Here is a 20,598-nt window from a genome sequence, read left to right on the forward strand (position 1 = left end):
ACTTGTTGACATTTTGCTTAAATGGCTCCAGTCAGGATGAATTTACCCTCAAATACTTCCTCTCCTAACAGTTCATTCTCTGGGATCACAGTAAGCCGCAAAAGCCACTGTCCCACTGCAGCCACAGCTGCGGAGCAACAGCTCGGCTCAGAATGGCAAAGGCAATGACTGCAGAGTAGGGCAAACAGTTTTGTCTTCAGAGTTTATAAAAGAAAGGTAAAAACAAAATCATATGATCAGAAACTGCAGGTATGAAACTAAAGTGTTTCCCATTTCCCAGTCCCTGCGGTAAACATTCCTGTCCTTCCCGCACATACTGAAGGTAAAATGATTCCGCACTGATACTTTGTGCCAAGAATGTTTCCTTCATTTCCTTCACTGCATTGTTTGGGTTGTGGTGGATATCTTTCACATTGCATCCTCAAATGCCAAACCGTGATATTTACAAAACTCCTGCAACACATGGGATCAACGTCAGAAGCACTGATGAGTCGTTGTCGTGCATGTGTAAAGAAACAATGTGTTGAAATAGTGGAAGGAAGTAAATAGTCCTTCCCAACTGTAGTAGGTGTGGAGCAGTTATGTCCAGGTTTCAGCAAACACAAGCTGGTTAGTGCTGGTTACTAAAATAACAACTCTGAGTTTCACTCTGACCCACAGACAACCACAGATGCTCATACTGACCTATGTCTCAGACTTCATTACACAACACCATCTATCATCCATTCATCTATCAATCATTCTTCTTTCCATCCATCTGTCATCTATCCATCATCCATTTGTCAATCCATCATCCATCCATCCGTCATCTACCTGACTGCTGCTCGACACCCAATGCACACAACCCCTGCAATGCTCCTGCAGGTGTTAAGCCCACAGGACAGTAAATCTGTCGACACATTACCTAGACAAACATTCAGCATTACCCACAACAGTCCCCACAATCGGTTCCTGTATTCATGTGGTTAGGTACTGTACTGCTATACAAATAATTTTCAGTGTATTTGTTGTAAAATAACTTTTATCTTGGACTATCTGATTTAACAGACAGTCTAAACCTTACATTTATGTAATTAAATTTAAGCAAATGTAAGAAGTTATCCTTTTTGTTCTGACTGTTCAGTGTTTTTCTCTGTATTATTGTAGGGTCTTTTACCTTACCATATAAAGCATCCTGAGGCAGTTATATAAATAAAACTGAATTAAACTGTTTAGAATAATCTATCTATCTATCTATCTATCTTCCATTAAGTCCCTGAAAGCCTAAAGATTGATAGTGTGTAATAAAGACAGCCCCAACAGCAGAGTGGAAGGAGCTGCAGTGGTGTCTCTGCCAGGCTCGCACTAATGCAGTTACTGTACTTGCAGAATGGGACGTTTAACAGGAGGAGGTGGTGGTTGGGGTGTAAACATTCCATTAACCATTCCTCTCGCGGGAATGAAACATCGCGAAGTTTCCTGCTATGTAGTGTTTTGGTAGCAGCAAGAATCAGGCAATCGGAGTAGCAGCGAGCCGTGGAGGCAAGTCCAAGAAAGGTGGAGACTCCTGGGTAACTTCCTGCACTCAACTCTAGAAGCACTACCGAGAGACACAACCAGGGAGGCTGCTGCCGCTGCTGGAGCGAAGACGAATGGATATACCCCTCATCTGGCTTCTTTTTCATCAGTAACTCGACTAGAAAACTCTTGGCGGTTGGCCGTGCTCATCTACCTGGGTAGTAGTTAGCTAGCAGCGAGGCTGCTGGACGACAGAATCCCAGCATTTGATCGCGAGGCGCCGAGAAGGACAGGAATGGGTGAGTTTCCATGATGTGGCGCTAGTGTGTCTCTGTTTGTGTTCATACGTTAACGGCTTTTTATTTCCCCACCCAGCCCGCTATCGTAACCCAGATTGAGCTTCAAATTAAGGGTCTTAAGTTACGCTGTCAGCGTCCCCCCTCCCCCCCCCCCCTTTTTTTTATACCAGCAGGGAGTTAAAGTTAGCCAGCCTTGGAAGCTAGCCTAGCCAGCTAGCTGACTGCCTGGCTGGATAACGCCACCTCCATCCCACCTACGGATTTGGCTGTGGTTGTAGCTAATGTTACCAGGAGCTTCGAGTGAGCTCTAGTCCACACGGCCTCCGCGAAAACACTCACTGTGCTGAAAATAGCGTACCAGCTCGGAATTCCCATTTTATTCCCACCCGGCAGAGGCAATTATCCAAACTGAGGATAGAAGTGCACAGAGTGGAAACTCGTGACGTGAACCTGGCGTCTTTGGCTCTGAAAGGTTATTAATAACTTCCTCTTCTGATGTTTGCTCTAAGCCTGATGTGATTTGGAAGTTTTCCGTGGCATACTCTCCTTGACTTCCCACACCCTAATGCATGCCATCCTCCAGTTTCCTCTGCTTCGTCTTGCGTGATCGTACACCAGGGTCTTTTTTTTAAGGTGGACTCAATATGATAGAAAAAATTAAGTGGATTCTTCCAGACTTAAACAACTGTGTAACTGCAGCTTTTGATGTTGCACACATCTCTGTCACGGAGAGTGTGGTGCTGCTGTTGTGACCGCCATGCTGCTTTTGCTGTCAGCATGCAAAGCAAACCTCTGATGTGTGTGTGTGTATGTGTACAGTGCAGACCTCCCCTGTTGTATCATCAGACTGCAGCTCTCTGTAGGCTGTGGTTAGTGTAGCGGTGTGCACTTGTTAGCTCTACGTGAAATTTTACTTATTTACTGTATGCTGTAAAACCGGTTTTAAGCTCAGGCTTTTGCAGCTTTGGGTGTCTGGGACTTTTTGGGATTTTCAAGTGACAGAGATGCTTAAAAAGACCCACAGCCACAGGGCTTTTAACTAGCTTAGAGTCACTGTGTCTGGCTTTGCTATGCCTTTGATCAGGTAGCTCATTCATAGCTGCGTTTGAACATGTCCCAGCTATGTGAGTGAGCCCCCTCACTCACGCTGTTTGCTTTCCCTACTCTTAGTTTAGGCTACAAGCAGTCAGCCTCAAGGTGACAGATCTCCTGGTCTTTAACTTTTAGCTTTTTTTATGACAAGAAAGAAAGGAAGATGGGTTGCCTGAGATGACAAAGAAAAAGCGGTCCCCAGATACCAGCATAGAACTTTTCATTACACACATAACTGGAGCAGCAGGATGTGAATTCCACAGCAGAGCCTTTATCAGTCTGGACACGGGCCAAACTGTTTGATTTAATATTAAACCCAATCTCTGCTGGCCTCAGCCAGTATTTAACAGTCTGCCGTCAGTGTTGACCTCCCACCCTGGCGTTGGTGGCGTTGGGAACGATCATTTCTCTAGAGCCGTGTCTAAATATGTTGCTGTTGTTGTCAGCCTTTGAAAACATCTAAAGACAGATGTAAATGCTGTCACCTGTCAGCTGATATCTGTCACAAGTAAGGGATTAAGGTAGACTGGATCATTCATGGCCATATGGAGAGCGTTGACTATCAGTGCTCTTTCACTGGTATCCACTTGTTTTTGGCTCTGAACGTTGGATGAAACTCTTGTCTTTTTACTGTGCTGCCGTGCTTTGGGTCTCCTGATTTCCAAATGGACACATGCATCCCTGTTCTCCAATGTCGTCCTTAGTCTTTACAGCTGTGTTAGCACTGTTCATGCGTGAGGCATCTTTAGTTTAGCTTTTAAAGCTAGTTTTAACATCTATTCTAATGTTATCTGTTTAGCTAGCAATGTAACACATCATTGTGAAGTCCAACTTCACTGATCCTCCAGATGTTGCAGATGTTTAATACCCAGCAGTCCTCTGTCTTTTTTTTCCCTTTAGGAAACAAATCAGGCATGGTTTATCAGTTAGCTAGCTAACTTACTGCAAAATTCTAACTGCATTGTTTGTTTTTTAAGGTTCATCAAAAAACTCTGTGTGGTACATCCTCCATCCTCAAGACAATGTCTTGCTGTCCATGGAGAGCAACAGCCAGAGAGAGAGTGAAAAACAAAAGAGCTCTTCTCTTTGAGTGCAAACGTTGTACATAAATATAGCTGAAGACACATAGCACATCCATTGTCTTCTGCTCATATTTATTGGGACTTTGTTGTAGTTATAAGATTTAAGTTGTTGTTGTGACTGCTCCCATCCCCTGGGAAAAGTTTTGGTTATTCAGCCAAGCCCCACATTTTACTGAGCTTAATTTGTTGGGAGCCAAAAAACCCAACCAGTGTTGAATAGTGGGGCTTGCTGTGGAAGAGGAGCATCTTAATGTGGAAGAGTTGGAAAGACCTGAGGTAATCTTATTGGTTGTCTTTTAGACTTAACAACCAGCTTCTAATCCAGTGTTGGGGGTTTCTGATAGAACAAGTTCTCCTACATTGTGTTTAAATAGTACTTTTTCAGTATGTGTCACTTTAACATCAATAGTTAGCATTGATGTAAGCCATCTCAGACTGCCGGGACCTGTTTGACACGCATACCTGCTGTTTGCTTATAAAGCTACTGGTTAAGTCCCTAGTAGAGCAGGACCTGTTTAAATATTAGCTTAAAATAGGGGTCCCACTGAAGGCGAGTTTGACTAGTTGACTGAAACTTAAACTCCATTTGTGTTTAATGTGTGTTAGGGCGTCAGTAAAACAACCTGTTAAGCTGTTAAATGGGGAGAGAATCCAGGCAGTGAGTGTCTTTTCTCCTGGCAGCACACTGCTCTTTGTATCAGCCACCTCTCAGATCGGGGGGAAGGAATGCAGTTATGAGTTTCCTCCTTACTGATCGTGTGTGAGTGACTGAGAGAAGCACGCAGCCTGCCTGGCAGTCGGCTCGCTTGCGTGGCCTTGTGTACCCCCCAACACCCCTCGCTCCTTCCTTCCTTTCCCCCCCTTTTCTCTCTCCCCTGTAACATCCTCCTCTCTGTCATCAGCTTATATAAGATCCCAAAGTCTTCACCTGCGCCGTGCAAGGAGAGTCAAACAAGTATAGCTCGTCTATTGATTGTGAGCACACAGACAGAACATATGGTGGGAATTTGCTGCTCTTTGCATTTACGAATTCGATAGCTATGAGTGTAGTTGGGATATGTATATTTAGATTGAATAATTTTTTTTTCCCCAGCTGAGTTGAATCAGAATGCGCAATGACTAACCAGAGTTGCAGCAGAGGTGGACGGACACTTCACCTGGTCTGGGTTCTTTCCTCTTTTTTTTTTTTAAATGTTAAGTTTGGAGGGTTAAGGGATGATTTTCCTTATGTATGTTTTAAAACCTTGTAATGAATGCTTGAAAAAGTATAATGAAGTCGTGTGGTTTAATTTCAGTTAATTAATTTAGTTCAACTTCAAAAATATTTTTTTAGTCTCCAAGTCAGTACTTTTACTTGGTAAGCAAAAGGTCACTGGTTCTATTCCAGCCGGAGATGGAAATCCCCTTTGGGGTTGCGTAAGGAAGAACATCCGCCATAAAAACTCTTGTCAAACAAAACATGCAGACAATACCTGCTGTGGCCAGTAGCTACTCCTTCTTCTATAACTGGAAATTGCTAGAGGTAAAGCGAAATGGACAGCTTCCTGATTGAATAGAAAACAAATATCCTATCTGTGTTAGCTCATGCCATCTGCAGTGTGTCATGGTACAGTTAAATGCAGTTTATCCTACAGCGCTAGACTGGATTGCTAGTTACTGCTTACAGGACTACTAGTTACTCAGAGCTGACTTGCTGGGACTAAATACTTTAAATGATCAAGCCAGTAACAAAGCAGCCATTCAGTTAGTCCATCAGGAAGTGTTGCTCTTGTCTCTTGATATGAGAAGATTTAAATAGAAGAAAGAAACTTAGACATTTTAAAAATCTCTTGTTAACTGCGGTAAAATTCAAGGCCTTTAGATCATCATTGGATTCAGTTTTAAGGTGTCAATATTCATTAATGCCATTATGGTTGTCCTAAATTTGATCCTTTACATGAGACTGGAACTGAGCTTGGCATCTAGTGACTATTGGCTCTGTAAACCCTGACCCACTTCAACACTTTGCTGTGCAGATGTACAATTTTTGCATTCCAGTATAACCTCTGAATACACATGACACACAAACAAGAAGCAGCTGTTTGAGTTAATATTCAGATTTTAAAAAAATACATGTTTGTTAATGCAAGTCTAGTTTTAGTGTTCAGCTGGATCAGTTGCTGTAGCAAATGACCCAAATACTGCGGAGCTACATTTGAATGAAGTGGAGTCGTTTCACGTATTAGTGAATATTTAAAGACCCAGATCAGAGCTGAATGCAGTGAATTATAAAGGGGACCTGCTGAGTCAGCGTTTCTTTTATATCACAGTCCCAAACTCTGCCGTGTATGTGTTTCCAAAGTGGATCAAGTCCTCAAACATAAGCCGCCTCCCTCTCTCACTAATGTCACAGCAGCAGCAAATATGTCAAGAATCCTTAAACACTGCTCCACCACGCCTAGGTGTCATCACACTGTTACAGTTTTTTTTTTTTTTAATTTCTTTCCTAACATTATTTTTGCTAGTTTTTTCACACCCACATCAGAGACGGCTGACTTTGCTTTCCCTGTGTGGCCGTGCTCAGTAGTCAGTAGGGCAGCAGCGTGGATGTGTGCTTTGTATCCACTCAGAGATGTGGTTGCATCTCCATAGAAATGCCGTCTGTTGGCTGTGAGAGTGAGGCTCCGTGGGTCTGTTGTACAGCCAAGCAGCGTTAAGTGGTTTGTAAATGTTAATGTTTCCAGCCATTCTGTATCATGATCCATATCTATTAGAGACAAGAAAAGGCCTGAGGGAAAGGGGTTTATCACACATGTCCGTAAGCGCGGTGAGTCAGCAGCAGCTGGACCTGCTGTTTTGTCTTGGATTTACACCTGGCTTACCAAGTGCAGTCTGGCTCATCCAGACACATCCTGCTGCATTTACACACTTTTTTTTTTCACCCACCCAGATAACATACAGAATGCTGAGAGGTGGTGTGACAGTGTGCAGTTGCCCATATCAGTACACACATACAGTTTCCCACACATAGACTATGCTCGTCGGTTGTCTGTTTTGTAGATGAAATGGATTTGTTTCTTATGGATTTTGATGTGCAGAATCCAAATACGACACTGGTATTATGGGTATTGTGGTCACTTTGCAGGGCGTTTGGGATGGACACCCAATTAATGGAAACAGGTTAGGGTTATGGAAATGGTGGTTAAGAGGAGATGAACACTGTTATGAGCTGTGGCACCAAACAGGAGGTGCTCTCTGTCATCAGCTGGAGCTCCTCTGTTTTGACTATTCCTACCATTTAATTGCTGTGCTTCTGGGAGCTCTTGTCTCTCCGTTCCAGTTGTGCATTTAGAGCAAGACAGTAGAAGCACTCCTGCAGCAGGGATGTGGCTGCCGCTGGCCACATTATTGATGTATTCTAAAAACTTGAGGTGCTTTTCCCCCCACCACCACCATCGATACTGTGTTCACATTAGATTGGTAAATGATTCAAACTAAGGTCCAGTTAATTTCACATCATTGACGCAGTAGGATAGCTGTGCACCAGTAACTGAGCTAATCTGTTGTAGTCTGGTGTCACCTGGCCATGAAGGACTAGCAGACCTGCTGACCTACATCTACACAGCAATACAAAGATGGCGAGGCACCTGTAGGCTCGTCAGCTTCCTGCTTCGGTGCTGAAAGTTGTTTGTCAACGCCTAGCAAACAGTGAGTGTATGTTCAGATGTGCTGTATGGCAGAGCCCAGTTATGAGGTGTTATGAATATAAACTGTAAAGCAGTGTAGCTGTTTCTGGGGTAGAGGCCAGGACTAGAGAACTTGAAGATATGCCTTGTCTGTAGGGCTGCCACGATTAGTCGACTAGTCACGATTACGTCGACGATTTTAATAGTCGACGCACCGTTTGAAGCTTTGTAAGATCCCGAAAGACGCAGGAATAAGTAGTAGGATTTAAGAGTATAAAAACGGACTGAAACAGAAGATGGCAGCACTGCATGTCCAGGGATGCCAGCTGCCGTTAAACTCAGAAGAAGAAGAAGCAGTGTCCGGTTTCATAGCTGTGTCCAGATTTAGCAGCCACATCCTTCGGAGGCTGCATTTGTAGGCCAATTACGTTACAATGACACGGCGAAGCCTGTCCAAATTCGAAGACTCCCCCAAATGTGGCCGAAAAATGCGTCCTTCATTTCCCCAGATTTGAAGGATGGGTCGGGTGTATCCGTCGTGGCCCAACCTGTCTCAGAGTTCATAGCGCGGCCCAGCCAATTCCAGTTTTCAACAATGGCGGCAGCTACTTAGTTTTAATATTACTCTTATTACTCTTTCTGGGTCACAAAATAAACTTGTAACATATTTTCAGGCGAGAATGTAGCTGTGTAAACTTCAAATATCTGCTCGGTTTATCAAGACATCACATATTTGCAAAAGTGCTCTGACGTTTTTGGAGACGCACCAGCTCGATAGCTAGAGGGTTCAAGGCCCACTAGAGCTGGCGAGAACAGCGAACTCCCAGGGCACATCATTTTCAAACCCCCCGCGGTCTTTTGCTACTCAGGTTAAACATGATATATAAGTCACTCAGATAATTGTGTGGATGCTTTAAGGCATCCACACTATTGAGTTCCTGTTTCTCTTTATTGTGTGGATGCTTTAAGCATCCACACTATTGAGTTCCTCTTGGGACTTCCGTACACTTTTTGGCACTTAACTACTTCCACAATTTTCAGCCGATTTTCACCGTTCAAATTTTAAACTATTCTGCTATTTCTGCTAATGTGTGCTATGTCTTTTGGTATTTTTCACTATTATACTTTTTAAAATATTAAGCTTAATTTGTCCCATTGAAATGAATGGGAAACTTCTGCAATTCTGCTAAAATTTGCTTGTTTTTGAAACTTAACTACTTCCTCATATTTTCACGTAGAACAACCATTCAAACTTTAAAATGTTCTCAAATTATTGGGCTATTCAGGTATAAATCAGCTTTTTCAAATCTTTTACCGTTTTACTTTTATGCCTCTTAAAGTTTTCAGTTGCAAAATTGTGATTTTTCACAAAATACATGCGTTGTTATGGTTGCTATGCACTTGGCTTCCAGTGTGCCACTGAAGGTTTTGCAGTCTTCTCTTCATGTCCGAACAACTTCTTGCTACTTGCTCAATTTTCACTCAACTTCCACAAATTATACATCAAAATGTAGGTATTTTTGCTGGCTTTCCGAAAATGTCACTATCATTGTTGTGGGATTTATAGAATTTTGGCAAATCTCCTCAGACCAACACAAAGTCGCAAAACTCTCCATAGAAAGTCAATGGAGAGCTTGTTCAAAATCACTGCTTGATTTCTGTAATGAGAGGCATATTCGAATCGTCATATCTCCTTAACGAAGCAAAGTTAAGACATAAGACTTGTCCCAGTATATCTTCAGACACTCCTGACGCTCACAATTCAAGAATTATTTTCTTACCTATTACCGTTCTGAAATGAGTTAGACTTGTTTGAGGGTAGGAAATTCGTCCTTCGCTCAGATTTCTTCAGATTTCAAACTCTGGAAATGAACCACTTTTTTCTCTCGTTATATCTTTTTAATGGATTTCCACAGAGACCTGAAAATTTCCATGATTGTTCACCAAAGCCTGCTGTCTCTTACGGTGAAAGAGTGATATTGATACTCCAAATAGATTTAGAGTTAGAAAGCGTTGTTTGAGGGCAAGTCAAGGCAGTTTTTGCTTTGCTCTACTCAGTTATGGTGCATTAGAAGTCAAATATCTTTAATAATTCATATTTTAATGATAAATTGTCAACACTTTAAGATTCCCCCATCTCTTCTGAACAAAACGGTGTAAGAATGACCGTTCTAGCCCCTACGGTTAGGAAATTATGGTCATTTGTTTGAGGGGAGTCGTCATTATGAGAAATAGACTGCAAAAATCCTGTGTCTCTCTGTGCTGCGTGCACCTGTTTTGGCGGGAAAAAGTGCACAGGCTCTCTGATTGGTGGATTCAAATTCAGCAGCTCCCAGGCTGCTTGACTGAGCTAGAAACTTACTTCTCTCTCCCTGTGTGTGTGTGTGTGTGACAGGGAGAGAGAGAGAGAGAGCCTTTTTATGGGATGATCTCATTGTAAGATTCAAATTCAATATATTTAGACTGGTTGACTGAATTGGATCGTGTGTGTGTGTGTGTGACAGACAGACAGAGAAAGAGAGAGAGAGAAAGCCTTTTTATGGGATGATCTCATTGTAAGATTCAAATTCAATATATTTAGACTGGTTGACTGAATTGGATCGTGTGTGTGTGTGTGTGTGTGTGTGTGTGTGTGACAGAGAGAGAGAGAAAGCCTTTTTATGGGATGATCTCATTGTAAGATTTAAATTCAATATATTTAGACTGGTTGACTGAATTGGATCTTGTGTGTGTCTCTCTCTGTGCATGTGTGTTTCCATATGTGTCCATATTTGTGATTGTGTGGCTGTTATATTTTTTTTTTGCCGATTTTTTTCATTTAACAAGTATATTTGAGGGACCCTTAGCATGTTCAGCATTTTTTCAGCTGTCCATTTTGCTTTTCCAATTTTTCTGTTTAAGTTATTACTATTGTGCTAAATCATAGCATTTCTGCTGTTTTATAAGATTTGTGCTAAATATAGTATTTCTGATTAATTATAGTTTTTCTACCAAATCATAGTACAGTATTTCTGCTTTTTATAGGATTTTTATAGGATATTTATATTGCTTAATATAGTATTTCTGCTTTTTATAGGATTTGTGCTTAATATAGTATTTCTGCTAAATGTAGTATTTATGCTTAATCATAGTATTTCTATATATTTCTGCCAGGTCCCCAGGCAGCCAATCCTCTGTGAGGACTGAGGCATTCAAATTTACATATCAGGGCCTGCACGGCTTCCCAGCCAGCCAATCATATATGTGGGCTGAGGCATTCAAATTTGCATATTGGGGCCTTCGTGGCTTCTAAGCCAACAAGTCATCGATGTCATATATCTCTAAAAATTCATATTTTAATGATAAATTGTCAACACTTGACGATTCTGAACAAAACGGTGTAAGAATGACCGTTCTGGCCAATACAGTTAGGAAATTATGGTCATTTGTTTGAGGGGAATCCTCACTATGAGAAATAGACTACAAAAATCCTGTCTCTGTGCTGCGTGTGTGCACCTGTTTTGGCGGGAAAAAGTACACAGCCTCTGTGGATTCAAATTTAGCAGCTCCCAGGCTGCTTGACTGAAAACATGCTTCTCTCTCCCTGTGTGCGTGTGTGTGTGTGTGTGTGTGTGTGTGTGTGTGCATGAGAGAGAGAGAGAGAGAGAGAGAGAGAGAGAGAGACCCTCTTTAGGGCAGCATCTCGTTGTTGGAAAAAAATATAATATATTCAGACTGGTTGACTGGCATAGACCCTCCGTGTGTCTCTCTCTCTCTGTGCATTTGTGTATACATATTTGATTTTGTGTGTATCTGTTGGCTGTTCCTTCTTGTTTTTTAAATTTATTTTTATTTCTTTATTTTTTTTTCACAGGTGAACAACAATTAGTTTTGAGGGAACTTAACCATGTTCCGTTTTTTTTTTTTCAGTTTGTCATCTTACTTTTCCAGTATTTTCACTTAAGTTATTACTATTCTGCTCAATCATAGTATTTGTTCTAAATCATTGTTATTATGCTATATTGTAGTATTTCTGCTAAATCATACTATTTCTACTATATTATATTTTTCTTTCTAAATATAGCATTTCTGCTATATAATTGTATTTCTGCTATGTTATAATATTTGTGCTAAACCAGAGTATTTGTGCTGAAACATAGTATTTCTGCCAAATGATAGTATTTCTGTCAAATTATAGTATTTGTGCTAAAACATAGTATTGATTTAAAATTACAATATTCATAGTTCATCACAGTGTCTCTGGTAAATCACAGTATTTCTGCTCTGTTGTACTATTTTTCTAAATCATAGTGTTTCTGTAATGCTTAAGTATTTTTGGCTAAATATATTCTTTCTGTTATCTTATACTATTTCTCCTAAATTCTTGTATTTTTGAGAAGTTATCATGTTTCTGGTAAGTTACAATATTTCTGCTAAGTTCTGCTATGCTATTGTATTTCTGCCAAGTATTATGTTTCCTCTAAGATATTGCAGTTCTGCTAAGTTATTCCATTTTAGCAAAGTTCCTTTGCTTCTGCAAAGTTTTTACAATTTCTGCAACTTTTCAGCCTTTTCAGCTAGTTTTTGCAGACAGCTTCAGCTTTAAAGCATCCACACTGCATTTTCGCAGGAAATGCAAATTTTTCTAGTTAAAAAATGTTATTGTTTGGCTTTTTTCAGTGTTTTATTTGTTCCTCAGTAAATTGGTTTGGCTGAGATTAAAGTTACAGTTTTTACACAGCTGAATAAATGTCAAACAGAGAACTGATTAAACAGAAGTGTGAAATGGTAGAGAATTTACTCCAGTAGTTAGTTAGTTAGCACATACCTTGAACACTTCAAGCTGTAAGCTAATGATAGTTATATAAGAGCACCCACACAGATCAACACAACCAACAACCATCAAACATATTACAGGAATATATAGGGCTGTGTACGGTGGCCCCTAGAGACAAAGCACGTACAAACTCCAAAACACTTGCAAACTCCAAAACACTTGCAAACTCCAAAACACTTGCAAACTCCAAAACACAACGGAAGTGCTCCCGGACGCTAGGGGCAGTGTTGAGCTCGATTTGCAAAATAAACGGCAAGTTTGTCTGTATGGGACGGTCTAGTCTCCGTCTCGCTTCCCAGGTTGCCTAGCAACCATGATACTAACCGCTGGAAACGTGTCATACAACTTTGTTTGACAGAAATGAAGGAGAACATATTTTGTTAATTTGTTTGTTTGTTTCTACAAGAGCTTTGTGTGATTTGATAAGTATCTGAGGCTGAGACCACAGGACAGTAAAACATGATTTTTGGGCTTCATTTCTGTACTGAACAGTCATTTAAGATTAGTTAGTAAATAACAATTAGCTAATGTTGTTCATGAGACTAAAGTCATATCACTTTGGTAATGTAAATATAATATGGCCAATATTATAGTTATTATATTAATCATTATTAGCTATTACAGCAGTGAACATGAACTCTGTCAAATACTGAGCCTCAGTACAGATTCAAGTTGCAGTTATTTATGTCTTATCACCTTAAATCTTCACTCAAAGACAAGTATCTTTGACAGTGCATATATAGGTGTATCATATATAAGAGACAAATGTTGTTCCTTCAGTATGTTGGCATTACTAAATTTGGCTCATTGCTTACATATATTTATAAAAAGAAAATGTACAAGCTGTGATAACTGTTTCTGATAAAATGAAGAGTAGACTGATATATTGAATATTCCTTTATTGGGTGAGAAAATCAGACCATGTCATAACTGCTTTAAGTCATACAGAATAGATATCAGAGCCTTAAACAGGCTGACTTCTGCTAAATGGGTCAAACTGGGCAGAAAGTATACAAACACATAACATCCTTATAAAATATGATGTAACACTATAGATCAACTTACCTCAGAATATATAAAGCATATAAACAATTACAGCAATATGATGCAACAAACACAGCAGTACTACTAATCCAAAATACTCAAAGCTTCATAGAACTGAAACAAACATTTATTTTTAGGTCCATTCTGCTGCTGATACATACTTTAGGTTTCTGAACATTAAACTTGTTGCTGTCTTTCATAGTGTGTAACTTGAAGGCCCTGAGTACTTTCTCCCACACTGAAAACACTGGGAGGATAAAATTATTTGAACATTACCTAATAAGACTGATTCAGGACAGACAATTAGTGATTCTAAACTTTTCTAGCAGTCCTTCACAAACAGGGAACAGTCTATTCTCTCCATCTGTCAGCTGCTGCTGGCTCTTCCTCCTCCTCTTCCTCACACACTGCTGAGTTTGTCCTGGTGGATCATCAGGGATGCAAAGCCTCACAGATGATGTGCAGCAGTGGGTCCCTCAGTCTGTCCTCACTCTGGACACTTGCAGTTGTCACACATGGAAATCAAATGTGTGATAAGCTGCAGGATTCAAACACAAGTGTAACTTATAAATGAATGTTTATACTTTTATTACACAATCAGAGAGAAAGAAACAGAGAGAGAGAGAGTGAAGGACAGACAGACAGGTGACAGTCTCAGGTGTACACACTGCTACAAAACAGCACAAAAGAAGGAGGATTTAGTTTGTGTTATTACGAAACAAAAAGAGTTCCCAGATGGTACAGTGGACAAGTGTGTGACTCCTGTGATTAAAGCATCTTTCTTTCAGCTTAACGAGTGAACCGTCAGCTCGTTCAAACACACGCTAAAGTCCGTTTGGCTCGACACCACCGAACAGAGGCAGCAATATAACATAGCTAACATTAACAGTGCAGTGAATCCTGCTTGTGCCGTGATATTCAGGACTGCAAACCGAGCAGCATCACTGACTTTCAGCTTGTTGTGTTTGTGGATATATGACTGACTTTAATTATCCATAAAATCATCACATTCTCTGTAAGATTAAAGTCAACTATTGAACGGCGTATATTTTGAAGTAAAGGCTTTAAAACCAAGTTAGTACAAACATCGCTAATGTCACATAACTTTCCCGACATGTGGCCAACAGTAATGTTTTAATGTTCTTCATTATAAAAACATTTGCGCATAAATAAGTGACATAATATTCAGTACTTACTTCTGAAAGTTTACTCTTCGGCGGCTCCGCTTCCGCCGTTTTTTTCGGCAAAATTATCCACACCACCGCCGCGCTATGAAGTCTGGGATATGTTGGGCCCATCCTTAAAATTCAGGGAAATTAAGGACGCATTTGAGGGCCGCATTTCGAGCAGCCTTTGAATTGGGACAGCCTTTGTCGTGTCGCTGTGACGTAATCGGCCTTAAAATGCGGCCTTTAAGGCTGCAGACCCTGAATTGGGATACAGCCCAAATCCGGTCATTGGTACTTCCTGGCTTGTGTAGTTACTAGGTAACAAAAGCTCAACACTGCCCCTAGCGTCCTGGAGCACTTCCGTTGTGTTTTGGAGTTTGCAAGTGTTTTGGAGTTTGCAAGTGTTTTGGAGTTTGCAAGTGTTTTGGAGTTTGCAAGTGTTTTGGAGTTTGTACGTGCTTTGTCTCTAGGGGCCACCGTAGCTGTGCGATATGACCAAAATCTCATATCCCGATATTAAGACATCTATCGTCCGATAACTATATAAATCACAATGATGCAACATTTTCTGTAAATTCTGTGAATCTCAGGCAGTTCGACTTGCGTGAAGTGTTTCCAGCTGGGCGTTCATGGACCTAGAGTCGAGTGTTTTAACTGATGCATGAAACTATACATTTTTAGACATAGGTTGTAACGGCCGCCGTTTTCTTTGTGAGTATTTATTACATGGCGTGCTGCGGGGAAAAGCCTGTTCTAACGTTTGAGTCTAAGGTTTATTTTTTTAGCACCTGACGGCTCTTTTTTGCTTCTCATCCGTAAATACTCTGCATCTTTCACGTGATTCAGTTTATTTCGAAAAGTCTCAACAGGATCTTGAGCTTTATTGTGAAAGGTTTATGTGGAAAATAAACAAGCGGACACGCCGTGGTTTTACCGTCCTTGTTGCTAACGACAACGCATAAAAACAAGCGCTTGTCTGTCTGTAGTGTAGTTATATTAAATATAAGAGAAATGGAGAACTTTAACAAATTAATATAGCCACTACAGTGACCATCAAAATGATGAAAATATATTGCCGTAAACAGTTAATTTTGCGACACCACGAAACAAACGATAGCGTAAAATGAAACGATAGACGTTTTTATATCATCATCCGATATATATCGTTATATCGAACAGCCCTAGGAATACAGGGAGTGCAGAATTATTAGGCAAATGAGTATTTTGTCCACACCATCCTCTGCATGCATGTTGTCTTACTCCAAGCTGTATAGGCTCAAAAGCCTACTACCAATTAAGCATATTAGGTGATGTGCATCTCTGTAATGAGAAGGGGTGTGGTCTAATGACATCAACACCGTATATCAGGTGTGCATAATTATTAGGCAACGTCCTTTCCTTTGGCAAAATGGGTCAAAAGAAGGACTTGTCGGGCTCAGAAAAGTCAAAAATAGTGAGATATCTTGCAGAGGGATGCAGCAGTCTCAAAATTGCAAAGCTTCTGAAGCGTGATCATCGAACAATCAAGCGTTTCATTCAAAATAGTCAACAGGGTCGCAAGAAGCGTGTGGAAAAACCAAGGCGCAAAATAACTGCCCATGAACTGAGAAGTCAAGCGTGCAGTTGCTAAGATGCCACTTGCCACCAGTTTGGCCATATTTCAGAGCTGCAACATCACTGGAGTGCCCAAAAGCACAAGGTGTGCAATACTCAGAGACATGGCCAAGGTAAGAAAGGCTGAAAGACGACCACCACTGAACAAGACACACAAGCTGAAACGTCAAGACTGGGCCAAGAAATATCTCAAGACTGATTTTTCTAAGGTTTTATGGACTGATGAAATGAGAGTGAGTCTTGATGGGCCAGATGGATGGGCCCGTGGCTGGATTGGTAAAGGGCAGAGAGCTCCAGTCCGACTCAGACGCCAGCAAGGTGGAGGTGGAGTACTGGTTTGGGCTGGTATCATCAAAGATGAGCTTGTGGGGCCTTTTCGGGTTGAGGATGGAGTCAAGCTCAACTCCCAGTCCTACTGCCAGTTTCTGGAAGACACCTTCTTCAAGCAGTGGTACAGGAAGAAGTCTGCATCCTTCAAGAAAAACATGATTTTCATGCAGGACAATGCTCCATCACACGCGTCCAAGTACTCCACAGCGTGGCTGGCAAGAAAGGGTATAAAAGAAGAAAAACTAATGACATGGCCACCTTGTTCACCTGATCTGAACCCCATTGAGAACCTGTGGTCCATCATCAAATGTGAGATTTACAAGGAGGGAAAACAGTACACCTCTCTGAACAGTGTCTGGGAGGATGTGGTTACTGCTGCACGCAATGTTGATGGTGAACAGATCAAAACACTGACAGAATCCATGGATGGCAGGCTTTTGAGTGTCCTTGCAAAGAAAGGTGGCTATATTGGTCGCTGATTTGTTTTTGTTTTGTTTTTGAATGTCAGAAATGTATATTTGTGAATGTGGAGATGTTATATTTGTTTCATAGGTAAAAATAAATAATTGAAATGGGTATATATTTGTTTTTTGTTAAGTTGCCTAATAATTATGCACAGTAATAGTCACCTGCACACACAGATATCCCCATAAAATAGCTAAAACTAAAAACAAACTAAAAACTACTTCCAAAAACATTCAGCTTTGATATTAATGAGTTTTGTGGGTTCATTGAGAACATGGTTGTTGTTCAATAATAAAATTATTCCTCAAAAATACAACTTGCCTAATAATTCTGCACTCCCTGTATAACAGTAACAGAAGTACATTTAAACAGGCAATACCTCTAGACTAGTAAAATAAGAGATAAAGGGTTGCCACTTGTGAAAAAATTTGGCTGTGCAACCTCTCAACGTATATTTAATTTTTTCAAGTTTTTAAAAAAAACATGACATCTTTAAGCCACCGGGAAATAGTAGGATACTTAACAGACTTCCAATGCAACAATATTAGACGTCTCGCTAAAAGGGATGTGAAGGCTATAATATCCTTTTGTGTGGAATCAAGTGTAAGTGAGTGATCAGGAATTCCGAATACAGCAATCAGAGGACAAGGATGAAGAGTTACCCCAAGAACAGTTGACATAATAGCAAAATACCCTGTCCAGAAACCTTCTAGCTCAGGACACAGAAAAACATGTGGCTAAGGTGACAAGGAGAGCCATGGCATTTATCACATTTATTTTCTACTTCTGGATACAATTCAGAAAGTCTAGACTTAGAGAAATGCACCCTGTGTATGACCTTAAATTGAATAAGTCCAAGACGAGCACAGGAGGTGGAAGCTCGTACCCTCACTATAGCCTGTTCCCAAGACTTCTCATGTATTCAAATTCCTAGTTCTCCTTCCCATGTACACTTAAGCTTAACATTAGAGTGCTTACTAAAAGACAGGATAGCATCATAGAGTTTCGAAATGGTTCCTCTCTGATGAAGAATAAATGATAACGTAGTTTCTCACTGCTGTTCTGGAGGTAAAGAGGGGAAATTTGGGAAACACTTGGCAACAAAATTTCTAATTTGAAAATAGCGAAACAAATGGGTAATAGGGAGATTATAACGAGAAGACAAATTGGGAAAACTATCGAAAACACCATCCACATATAAATGTTTGAACTGTTTTATACCCTTGTCACACCACACGTCTAAACGGAAACCAGATTTTGAGTGTGTTAAGAACCACCTGATTATCAGTATACAGAGAGGGTTTTACGGGTAAAGAGGAATAGAGCAAAGCTGGTAAAGAAGAGCCCTTACATGATGATAGCTCCAATTTACACCATGAGGAACCAGAAGATTTTAGCCAGTAGCAAAGTTTATGGATGTGAGCGGCCCAGTAGTAGGCTAGAAAATTAGGTAATGCAAGTCCTCAAAGTTTTAGAAACCCTAGGTGGCTTCCCTCCCCAAATGAAAGAACCAATAATCTTGTCCAGTGAAACAAAAAAATGTTTCGGCAAAAATAAGGGAATTGACTGAAATAAAAATTTTGGTAAGATGTTCAGTTTAACAACATTAGTCTTACCGATTAAAGAAAGGGGGAGATTACCCCATCTTTGAATATCAGATGTAATCCTTGATATAAGAGGAGACAAATTTGCTGATTTAAGGCCAGATAGAGAGCAAGTCACGTTAATCCCTAAGTACTTAAACCCAGATGGACTGAGACGAAAGGGTAGACAACTGTCAACTGTTGAAGTTGACGTGCTGCCGTGTTAACAGGAAAACACTCGCTTTTCCCTAAATTTAATTTATAACCTAAAAACGAACTGAAGTTCTCCAGAATACTTAAAACAGTATTCTGGATTATCAAAATAATCGTTTGTGGCAGCCCTAGTAGAAAGTTGAACATCCAATAGCAGAGGTGAGTGATCAGATATTATAATACCAGAATAGTCGGAAGAATTAACACACGAATTAAGAGTTCTGTCGATGAAAAAATAATCAATCCTGGAATAAGACTGGTGGACCTGGGAGAAAAACGAAAATTTTTTGATTGAAGGGTTGCGAAATCTCCATGGATCAGCAAGATCATTCCGTTTCATAAAATCTGAGAATGTTTTAGACATAGATGATGGAGTCAAATTACGAGGACTAGATCGATCCAAGATTGGATCAAAAACACAATTCAGATCACCACCAAGGATAAGCAAATGAGTATTCAGAAAGGGGATGTTACTCAGCAATCTAATAGATTGCACCATCAAAATTCGGGGCATATACATTTACCAACAAAACCTTTTTCTGCATTAGGGTACCATCAACAATGATGTATCTACCATTCCTATCAGCGATAACATTGGTCGAAGAGAATTCAACTTTCTTATTAATGAGAATGGCCACTCCTCTAGCTTTCGAATTAAAATTTGAGTGAAAGACCTGACCTACCCAAGGGCAATATAACCTATAATGATCCTTAATGCAAAGATGAGTCTCCTGTAAAAATGCTATGTCAGAATTTAGACGTTTCAAGTGAGTAAAAACCTTAGATCTCTTAACAGGGTTACCCATACCTCTGATATTCCAACTAATGAATCTAAGAGGCATGCCTGACCCAGCAATGCTGGGGTCTATATTGCCATTAACCATTCATAAAAAGGAAGAAGAAAAGAACCAAACCAAAATGCCAGTGGCCATGAAGAGCTGAAATGGGACAGCCCCCCCCCCAACCCTAAACACAAATAGACCCCAAGTCTCCACAGAACAGAACAAAGGAGACAGCAGTGTACCCCAACGTAGCAAAAATGATTCACCAAAGTGACTGGACTAATTGGAGTCCGAATAAAAATAAAAGCGAGAGAGGAAAAAAAAAAAAAACAACCTCTCGCCAACTTCTCTACAGTATAACAGTGTGCGCGTAACAATAAACATGTTTTTTTTGTTTATTTTTCAAAAAAAGGGAAAAAAGAAAAAGAAAAAAAACCCCCAAACAAACAAAAAAAATTCTCACAGTACAAAATATGATTTCCTCAGATGGAGAACTTTACAACAAAACACCGAAAGTGCATAAAATTAAAAAAATAAAAAATAAATTAAAAAAAAATTAAAACAAAAACAACCAAAAAAAGATAACAGAAACAAAAAACAACCCAGTCCCGTGCAAATCAATGCAGCAAGCTTGGAGAAGATTGTGCTGGACTGGTCCGAAGTTCAAGAGTATATTATATGATTCAGTTTCATTATATAACAATGAAAATAAAAGGAACCAGCACACCAACAGTACAATAACTAGCACAACGGCCTAAGAAAACAATGCACAGATGGCGTTAAACCTAACGAGAGCGTGAACCCTTATTAGCATTACAGCATCAAACTGAGGGGCTATCGAGGCTCACCCAGAGATCAAAGTTTTGACATAATCACTGGCCTCCTCTGCTGAAACAAAGTCCTTCTCGACACCCTTATATGTGATGCGGAGTCGCGCTGGATGAAGC

At 40.3% G+C, this 20,598-nt stretch overlaps 1 protein-coding gene across 7 annotated transcripts in view; it reads left to right on the forward strand.

Moving 5' to 3' along the window:
* The first annotated feature begins 1,356 nt into the window (after positions 1-1,356).
* Positions 1,357-20,598, forward strand: part of cd2ap (CD2-associated protein) — a 110,714-nt gene continuing 91,472 nt past the window's right edge. For 3 of the 7 annotated variants that reach the window (XM_084953969.1, XM_084953972.1, XM_084953973.1), the window contains exon 1: positions 1,361-1,796. In XM_084953969.1, the coding sequence (XP_084810095.1) occupies positions 1,793-1,796 (4 nt within the window). In that variant the 5' untranslated portion in view covers positions 1,361-1,792. Of the gene's footprint in view, positions 1,797-2,112; positions 2,269-20,598 lie in introns of those variants that run through there. The other 4 variants (XM_084953970.1, XM_084953975.1, XM_084953971.1 and 1 more) reach the window with 4 other exon arrangements.

The sequence above is a fragment of the Perissodus microlepis genome, chromosome 15 (genome assembly GCF_051167445.1).
Source record: "Perissodus microlepis isolate ML-2025 ecotype Zambia chromosome 15, ASM5116744v1, whole genome shotgun sequence".
NCBI classification, from domain to species: Eukaryota; Metazoa; Chordata; class Actinopteri; order Cichliformes; family Cichlidae; genus Perissodus; species Perissodus microlepis.